The sequence below is a fragment of the Lactuca saligna genome, chromosome 5 (assembly GCF_052625555.1).
Source record: "Lactuca saligna cultivar CGN05327 chromosome 5, ASM5262555v1, whole genome shotgun sequence".
In the NCBI taxonomy this organism is placed as follows: Eukaryota; Viridiplantae; Streptophyta; class Magnoliopsida; order Asterales; family Asteraceae; genus Lactuca; species Lactuca saligna.
The window spans coordinates 51,275,113-51,285,331 of record NC_136421.1 but is presented as its reverse complement, the minus strand read 5'-3'; the positions used below and the strand labels follow the sequence as shown (position 1 = coordinate 51,285,331).

At 35.9% G+C, this 10,219-nt stretch overlaps 1 protein-coding gene across 1 annotated transcript; it reads left to right on the top strand.

Annotated features, from left to right (window-relative positions):
• The first annotated feature begins 7,668 nt into the window (after nucleotides 1-7,668).
• On the top strand, nucleotides 7,669-9,537 carry LOC144998530 (vesicle-associated membrane protein 711-like). Its single transcript, XM_078958274.1, has 4 exons — nucleotides 7,669-8,140; nucleotides 8,557-8,747; nucleotides 8,849-9,012; nucleotides 9,104-9,537. The coding sequence occupies exons 1-4, from the start codon at nucleotides 7,924-7,926 to the stop codon at nucleotides 9,189-9,191; spliced, it is 660 nt and encodes a 219-aa protein (XP_078814400.1). The 5' UTR covers nucleotides 7,669-7,923; the 3' UTR covers nucleotides 9,192-9,537.
• The last annotated feature ends 682 nt before the right edge of the window (nucleotides 9,538-10,219 follow it).

Below are 10,219 nucleotides of genomic sequence, written 5' to 3'. Positions count from 1 at the left end.
GGTGCAATTCAAACGAAAGTACTGCTCAGCTCAAAACCTGCTTGAGCTAGAGAACCAGTTTCTAACCCTGAAGAAGGGAAGCATGTCAATCGATGAATACACCAACAACTTCACAGAGAAGATGGAGTTCGCCTTGCGTCTTGTTCCGGATGAGCTGACGAAAATCGACAAGTACGCAAAAGGACTTCCATGGGAGTACGCGGTGCCAGTGCGTCAAGCACCTACTCTAGAGGCAGCTATTTGGGCTGCCAAGTCTGTCGAAGATATGATCAAGGGATGAGCCTCCAGCAAGATGGAGGTTGGCGAGAAGAGAAAGTTTGAAGGATCTTCAAGGTCCAGCGAGAAGAGAAAATTCACGAAGTTTGAAGAAGGAACGCAATGGTGTGACAAGTGTAGAAAGAAGCACATCGGGAAATGCTCTAAATATACGACATGCTTTAAATGCAGGAAGACTGGTCATTACGCCAGCGAATGCAAAACCAAGAGAAGTCTGCTTTAAGTGTGGAGAAGAAGGACACTTCAAACAAGACTTCCCAAAGAGAGAAGGGGCTACAAAGCCAAATGTGCCACCAAAGCCAAAGGCGAGAGCATTTCAAATGATCCTTGACGAAGCAGATGACAATGCAAGGATTCAAGAGTGAAGGCTTGACATCCGAGGATCGAGTTATGGAGTAATCGTGTAGATAGTACCTCACGATGTAGCCCGTTAGAGGCATAGTCTAGGGTAAACTTGAACACCTATGTAACAGTTTCAAGAAATAATATAAAACCTTTTTTTTGTTATCTGATGTGTTAAGTTGTTGTATGGTGACTTGGAAAAACTGCGGGACAATACTTGGGACGAGTATGAGTAGGTGTGAATGGTAGTAGAGGCTTATACTACCGGAAGCACATGACTCACACTTGGATCAGGGAAAGTCACAAGGTTACCAAGAAGCCAGCAATTCATTTCGTTTTATTCAAGTATGCCGTTACCATTGTTTTGGTAATGACTAAGAAGATTGTTGTTATCCCGACCCTAGTGGTCATATCACCTTGAGTCCGACTACGATGAGTAGGTTACGTGGTTCAGAGAACCAAGTTTGATATAGCGTCCGACTTAAACCAAACGATTAAAAATCAAAGCGATCAATAGAAGTATCGCGCTCGTTGGTAGCTAGAAATGCTACATGTTAAAGTATGATTATATCACATTAGAACATGAAGGAAGGCTTAGTCTGTTTTACAATTTAAGAGACCTGAGTCTAAATGTACATCACATGATGATAGGTCATAATTTGAAGTCTAATATGAGGTAGAGAGCAGGTGCACGATCAAGTACTGCTTACAGTCAATAAGTCTAAGAGATAGACTTGAAGGAATAAAGAAGTTATAATTATTACCTAGGATGAAGAGATGACGTATGGAGTCATTATACGATCCTTGTTTCGTTGATGATTCCGGGACGTAATCATCCTAAGGGGGAGATAGTTGTAACGCCCGCAGATCCGGGCTAGTCAATTTAGAGGCAATAGGGGTCAAAAATGACTTTTCGACAAAAGATTATTTAGAATGAATAGTCTTAACCAAGTTTTAGAATATTTCACAAGGTTTCCGTACATATAAAGAACACCGAAATCCGAGTTATAACGAAAAAGTTATGGCCCGCCGAAGTTTTACGGCAAAACCGGCACGGCATCGGAAGACGTAAATAGTGAATTTACGATAGAAGACTTTTTAGCCTTAGCAATCTAAACAAAAGTCGTATAATATGTTAAACTAAGAGCGTCGATAAAAAGAACGCCCAAATCTGACTTCGTATGAGGAAGTTATGATTTTTCTAAGATTCGGCTTAGCAGTGTACAGCCCGAAACTCGAATATTAGTTCGAGCGGTTTTTGGCTTACGTGAAATAAATGAGAGTTGAAGATCTCATTAATATGAACTCAACGGTAAAAAGACAGACAAAAACGGAGTCCGTATGAAGGAGTTACGAATTCTTCGCGGTCATTTAACAGTCTAAACGCCTCGTACTGTTAAATTTAAGATCGGTCGAGAATTAGCCGACGGAGTCAAAATGAAAGTTGTAGATATTATTTTTACCTACGCGTGGATATAAAGAACGTCAAAAACGGAGGTCGTATGTGAAAGTTACGGATTTTAGAAGTCGAAAGTGTGTTGTGCGAAAATGGGTGATGTGGCACAATCTTGGCCATTGCTTTCTCCCCAAGTCTTGCCACTAGATGGTGACATGTGGCACCAAGTTCAGCCATTTTCACCCTATAAATACCACCTCTCCCACCCTCATTTTCTTCACACCTTTCCCATTCTTTCTTCTCTTTACTCTCTCTCTAAAACCTCTCTCTAGCCCCGAAATCCCCCGAAAAGCCTAGGGAACCTCCCTAGCACGAGGCGGAAGCCCCGGAGTGCTCGACAGCTCCGAGAAGAAGAGCTTTTCGGCTCGGAAACGCTGCTCCAAGCAAAGCCTGGTTTTCTATAAAACCCGCTGTAAGTGAGCTACGACTACGCTATTTTTAATATAGTTTTTATTTAATTATATTAACGTTATTAAGAACATATAATAAATACTTTGGCTATTATTATGGGTTATATAAGTATTTTTTTTAACGCTTATATAATAGTAATAATAGCTAGACTATTAATTAGTCTCGGCAAATAATAGACTAAAATCTATTGGTGATAATACTAGGTTTCGTCGAAGGAAATTATTTTAAAGTAAACGAAGCGCTGTCCGAGTACCGAGTCACCACCTTCTCAGGTGAGTGCATAGTCCCTTTCATGAACATGATTTTAATACAAGTATTGATTGAAGTGTTAATTATATGTTTATGTGCGAGTTAATTGATGTTGCTTGAAATTCGTGTTAAAGAACATACCTGATTATATTTGATAATTTAGGATAAAGAGTAGACCTAAAGTAAATATGAGGAATATTGGGTAGTATATTCTTACGAGTACAAGTGAGTTAAACTTAGAGAATAGAAGTTAGTATATGTCACTTATCCGGGAGTATGGATTAGACATAGTCATTGTCCCTAGTCCGAGAATATGGATTAGGCATAATCATTCGTCGTTAATCCGAGAGTATGGATTAGCTATTGTCCCTAGTCCGAGAGTATGGATTAGGCATAATCATTCATCTTTAATCCGAGAGTATGGATTAGTCATTCGTCCCTAGTCCGAGAGTATGGATTTGGTAAATTCGTTCATTTCTGATCCGAGAGTATGGAGTAGGTAAAACGACTAATCTTAGGTCCGAGAGTATGGATAGCCTCGTTGCGAGGATCGACGGGGTGGGATAAGAGTTGTTTATATATATATATATATATATATATATATATATATATATATATATATATATATATATATATATATATGTATGGTGAAATTGTATATTTTGTGAATTTTAAACTATATATATGGTATAACATTGTGGGATTGAAATCCCTATGTGCTCACCAGGTTTCCCAACCTGACCCACTAAGTTTATTTATATCACAGGTGTTGATATGAAGTGACATTACACTGAGAGATTTAAAGAGATGTAGACCACTAGTGTGATAAGTTCTGTTTATGCTTATGTTCCTATATTAACGATGACATCCCAAACGTTTTAAAATGAAATAAATACGTTTCTTCAAAAATATTTTAATAACGTATTTACCATGTTTTTCTGGGAACAAATTCTGCAATCTTTTTATAAAATGAAGTACTCTGATTTTTATAAAGCATAAACAAAATCGGTCTTTTCTGGCCGTGATTTTTGGGGATGTCACACCTTACCCCAGACCTATTAAATTATTTTAGTCCATATGATTATTCTTGGATGGCCCATTAATAATCCAATCATCAAGGCCCAAAGAAAGGCCCAACAATAAACCCAAGTGAAGTTAGGGCTTCACATAAAATGCCGATTAGGGTTAAGTTTCCTACTAACCCATTAAGGACTTAATCCACTAAGGACTTAATCTATTAAGTCCAATATTGCTAGATTAATTTCTGCCAATTATTATTATTTAATATTTCAAGTTATTAAATAATTCCCATGTGTCCCGATTAATTCCCCAAATTAGGGTTTTATTGGCATTGTGGTTCTTCTGTCTCAAATGTTAGCCCATTTATCAATTTATTGGGCTTTTAGGTCACTTTGGGCCTTATTGGGTCCATTAGGGTCTCTTTGGGTCAATTAGGGTCCATTAGACCCATTAGGGTTTCCTTAAGCCCATTGATCACATGTTTGGGCTTTTATGTCCATTGAGCCTCATTGGGCCCATTCGGGTTTTAGTCCCTTGTTCAAATATCCAAACCAAATCACAACATCAACGAGGCACACCGCCACCCGTCACAACGGCCGGTAGCGGCAGCCACCACCTCACGGTGGTGGTTAGGGTTCTTTCTTATTATTCCATTTTCTTTTTACAATTTACAATGAAATACCAAAAGTCACACACACCCTAACTAATGTAAACACACATACATGGTGGCAGCCACCACCTCACGGTGGTGGTGGTGGCCTTCAAGGTTTTCTAGCCACGCAAAACACCAACAAAACGAACAACAAAATCAGATTACACACATACATGCGACCCACAAACTCAAAAGTCCACTGCAACCTTCCTCACGACGGTGGCTGTTGGCCGGAGCAACAGGAACAAGCCCTACGGGCGGCGGCAGTCGTGACTATGGCGCTACACTGGAGAAATGGGGAGGAAGGGTTGAGACTTCGCTAATGGCAACAACAGCAACAACTGAAGATAGCCCTTTTTCGATCTTCATTCACGACAACACCAACAGCCAAGAGCCACGGGAATGGCGACGCTTCATTGGCGACTGCAGGCGGCAGGTGACGATGAGAATCTGCCATCGTTGGCTGCGGTGTAACAATGATAGCAACGAACGGCGTCAGAAGGTAGAATAAGAAGAGACAGGAGGAGGAGGATGAAGGAACAACTACTGCTACGAGTCTTAGTGGCTCTCCCGACAATCCACGACGTCCGATAAGAGGGTAACACGGTGGTGGTACGATAACGACACCGCAGGCGGTGGTTGTTTGGCACATCATTGGTCGGAAACGAGAGGGAAGTGGGTGGCAGCTGGAGGAGGGCACGAGGTGAAGATGGATGTTGGAGGTCTTCCGATGATGGCGGCTGCCTTCATGTTAGAGTTAGATCACAAATGATTCATCATAATGCATATATACCCGATACTTATTGCAACTCTCCCATAATTGCATCTCCAGCCCCTCCTTCTCTTATTCCATTCAATCTAAGTCCCTATTTTACCCTTTCAAACCCATCCTCTAAAATTCTTTACAAATAAACTCCAAAATTCACTCATTAGCCCCTTGACCTCTAAAATCTTTATAATAATCCGGAGATTATATATTTTTAACACCCTAAACTTTCAATTATTTATTTTGGGCTACTATTTGTTCATTCATTTATTTATTTATTAAAGAAACGGGTATTACAGATCAGGTACATGGAAGTGATGGAACCGCCATTGACCCTCACGGACATAGACATAAAAGCATGTCAAATGGTCCGAGAGGTTGAGAATAGGATGGAGAATTTATTTATGACCTACTTGAAATGATTTGACAACGGTGGATCATCCCAACAAGAAGCAAGTCAAATAGTCATTGATGTTGATGATTATAACGATTTTTTCGGTGATTTTCTTTGTAGGGGAGGTAGCAACTCAGATCCAACATATAACGAGTTACAAACTTATTTGAAAGAGAATATAGTTAGTTATAAAAAGATTTTTCAATTCTCGGGTGGTGGAGAGTAAACGCGATTAGGTTCCCGACAGTTACTCGGATGGCGAAAGTTGATTACTTTTTTTAGTCTTTCATAGTTTCTTTATAAATTAATGTTGTTGCAATTTAATTATTTGTTGTCAGACATATTGGCGGTACAAATCTGAATTGTGGCGTCCGAGTCCACGTTTTGCACATGTGGTAGAGTTGTAAGTGATTATCGCACTAGTTTATTGACTTTGATAGTTAAAGCTTTGTTATGCACCCAAGATTGGCGAGAAAGTCTACAAATCCGATAATTGACAATGTTGATGACATCTTGAACGATGATGATATAGTTTTGGGTAAAAAAATTACAATCTTTGTTCTTTTTTTGTACAATTATTACTTTTTGTTAAATACTAACAACATTTTCATTTGTGTTTATATAGAGATTGCACAAGATTTAAACTTGTTAGATATGGATGACAATAATATAGAAAAGAGACCAATGGAAGATTAGATTATGAGTTTATGAAGTTTGTTGGTTTGATTGATTTTAAAATTTAAACTATGATTTTTGGTGTTATGATAATACTTTTGTATGTTTGTCTTATGATTGTTAACTTTTGTTGGTAAACTTGATTTATATGTTAATTGCATTTATTTGGAAAATTAATTTTGCAAGTTATAATATTATACATCAAGGTAGATTAGGTATGCATGAAACGAAAACATAATCATTTTTACAAGTTGTAGTGTATCAAACTCAATAACATATTTGTTTTAACGGCTTCTATCAAACCCAAAACCTTATTTTAACGACTTGTACTCTATGCAATTAAAGTTGTACCGGTCCAAAGGGGTCCAAGAACCAGAAACCCTGAACCTAGACCCAGACATGGACACAACTCATCCGGTCCGGTCCACGACCCACAAAATTCTCCATAACCGGTTCAGTTCGGTCCAAATGTTCACCCCTAAGAGAGAGAGAGAGAGAGAGAGAGAGAGAGAGAGAGAGAGAGAGAGAAAGGGAGAGAAATAGTAGTGGTGCAAAGTTGAGCTCCTGAATTATGCCATGGAAACCACACCCCATGCATAATGTTCACATGACGAAATCATACCGCATGTGCTCTATTTCGGGGGTGTTTGGGATTGTTTTTTAATCTAAAAAGTTCTTTTTAACGAAATGATTTTTTGAGTTTTATTTTTTTTAAAAAAAAAATTAATATGTTTCGATTAACTTTTGAGCCAAAAAACTGAAAGTTACAAAATTTTGTCTTTTAAACTAAAAGTTTAAAAAAAATATATTTTGAAAAATAATCCCAAACACCCTCTTCATTTTTACCACACCCAACACCCTCTGATATTGTGATATTATATTTATATAATTTATATAAAGTATGCCGACCTTCTTGTGCTTTCCCTTTTTGATAAAATACCAAATGAAAGAGTGTAAATCAAAACATGGGCCGGCGTCCCCACCCACAAATAATGTTAGATCCAAGAGAAAACCGGTATTCATCTAATTAGACATTGTGAGTTCGAGCTATTTAATTACGACTGATTTTGTTTTAGGGTGATTTTTTTATATTAAATTAAAGGCGCCCTTAAATTAATTAATAATAATATGGATGAAATGATTTGAACCGGTAAATATCACTTAAGTTTATTTTTAATAAACAAAATTTAAAAATGCAATTATTCAAAATTATTTTAATGACTTATATTTAAATAGTTTTCTACTTAAACATATATATAGTTTTTTGATAAAGAAAAACACATATCAAGATGATGACACATTCTGTTTATGATGTGATTTATTTTTTTATTATAGATTATAGATTAATTTCTTGTACTTCTTAATCTCATTAAAATATTGAATTTAAAATGTAAAATTGTAAAAAACATGTTTACAGAAACAAAAGGAAAGGTTGACATTTATGATTTTGAATTATCATCACCTAAACAGTGATCAAACCCTAGCTTCACCGCACTTTTTGATCTGCTCTTCACCACTCAAAATTCACTCTCGTTACATTCGAATCCACTACTCAATTTCGCCGCAAACCCTTTAATTTTCCCATTTCGAACTCAATTACAGTTAGATCATTGTTTGATCGTCTGTAATTCAGTTCATAGATAGGGAGATAAATAGTCGTTGTCAAGATTAGAAAGAATTAGATGCCGATTCTCTACTCGCTTGTGGCAAGGGGATCTGTGGTTTTAGCGGAATTCAGTGGTACTCCGACGAATGCAAGCACGATTGCGAGGCAAATTCTCGAGAAAACCCCTGGAGATAATGATATGAATGTTTCTTATTCTCAAGATCGCTATATTTTCCATGTCAAGCGCACTGATGGCCTTACTGTTCTCTGTATGGCTGACGACGTCGCCGGAAGTAAGCTAAAACTTATCCGCTTTGTTCTGCTTTTTCTCAATTTTGATTCATGGGTTAGTTTTTGATTTTTTTTTCAAGATGTTTGTTGCGAAATTGATGTATATATAAGGGATCATGTGAGTAAAAAGGGTGTCTTCAGTCTTCAGTCTTCAGACTTGGAATTTGGAAATCCGAATTTGATGTTCTAAATATAGCGTTTTGTTCTAAAGCTTTGAAAGAAGAAAAAAAAGAAGCAAAAAAGTGCAAGTTTACTTGACTTGTTGAGTCCTAAAATCATGTTTTAATTATCTTTCATCTTTTTTAGATGTGAAAGAAATTTTAAGTGTTATATTAAATGCTATATAATTCTCAATAAGAGAATGTGAGTGAAAAGTTAATATAGAGTAGAGAGTAATTACATTATTGTGTATTTGTAGGGAGAATTCCTTTTGCATTTCTTGAAGACATTCATCAAAAATTTGTAAGGAGTTATGGGAGAGCTGTTTTATCAGCTCAAGCTTATGGAATGAATGATGAGTTTTCTCGGGTTTTGAGTCAACAAATGGAGTATTACTCAAACGATCCTAATGCTGATAGGATTAACCGTTTAAAAGGCGAAATGGGCCAGGTGTCATTTTACTTTACTTATTATAGCATCCTACTTTCTTTCCATTATTGGTTTTATTCCTATTTATGATATTATATTAAGTATTGAATATTAATAAATAGGTTCGCACTGTGATGCTTGAGAATATTGATAAGGTGTTGGAAAGAGGTGATCGGTTGGATTTGCTTGTTGATAAAACCGACACCATGCAAACCAACACACTGCGGTTCCGGAAGCAAACTCGCCGCTATAGGACTTCTGTCTGGTGGAAAAATGTCAAGCTCACGTAATTTTACGAAATTACCCTTCTTATTATTATTATTATTTTTTTTTTTAAAAAAAATAATAATAATATAATTGATTATTGAAACATGCAGGATTGCTTTGATATTGCTTATCTTGGTGATTGCGTATGTTGTATTGGCATTTGTTTGCAATGGGATTACACTTCCTTCTTGTATATGAGATTACACTTCATTTGGGGATTCTGATTCTTGAATTGGAATTGGAGTTGATCTAGCTCGATTCCGATTCCGATTCCGATTCCGTTGGTTTTAAAACACAACACCATCTTGGTGATTGTTTTTTTTATTTGTATATTTTGTGTGTAAAAGAAGTTGTGCTCATGCATATGTGATGTGTGTATGTATCATTATTTATTATTGTAACTATTTAAGTTGGCCTCTCTAAAGGCCATGAGTTTTTTTTTTTTTTATTTTTTTTTTTATTTTTTTTATTTTTTATTGTTGGTTTAACGAACGATTAAAAACTTATTTGCATTTGTGTGAACTTTGCATTCGTTTGATGATAATATTTCCTTTTCAACAGTTTTAACACATACGACATTGGATACAGTTGTGGTAATGGGTAATTGGTTATTTGATTATTTTACAATATCAATTTTTTTTTTTTTTGTTATTTGCCCAATTCATGTAAATGATAAACAATTTTTTATTCAAAAGGTAAAAGAAATTGCGCATTGTTTTTTGAGAAAGTGTTCTGTTGAAAAGCCTTATACATGTCATCTTAGCAAAATATTTCATATTCATATGTAGTTGATAGACCTTTCATGATACCATATCGTAACATAAAAAAATAAAAAAATAAAAAAAATAAAAAAAATCCAAGAGTAAAGTGTAATGTTGTGATAGTAATAAATTAAAGTATGATGATATAAAAACGGATTAGTGTTAGAGCTAACAAATAACAATGGGTCAAGTGTCCATATAAAAATGTAGAAATATGATATGACCAATGGGACATCAAAACACAACATCACTTACATAAATCAAATATCATTTGAGTTATATAAGAATGCTTATTTTTATTATATACCATATCTTAAGAGACTCTATTTTCTAAGGAATTCACCATTTTACGAAAATATTGTCATAATTAGGTTAATAAAACAACCAGTAGTACAAAATTTATTCTTTTTAATTCTATTCAACATGTCATTAATTTTTTTAGGTGTAGACTTAACAAAGTGAACT

Bases quoted from the DNA above. Each gene is read 5' to 3' on its own strand.
- LOC144998530 (XM_078958274.1), top strand. From the start codon at position 7,924: ATGCCGATTCTCTACTCGCTTGTGGCAAGGGGATCTGTGGTTTTAGCG. The intron at 8,141-8,556 runs GTAAGCTAAAAC...GTGTATTTGTAG, and splicing joins GGCTGACGACGTCGCCGGAA to GGAGAATTCCTTTTGCATTT. The intron at 9,013-9,103 runs GTAATTTTACGA...TGAAACATGCAG, and splicing joins TGGAAAAATGTCAAGCTCAC to GATTGCTTTGATATTGCTTA.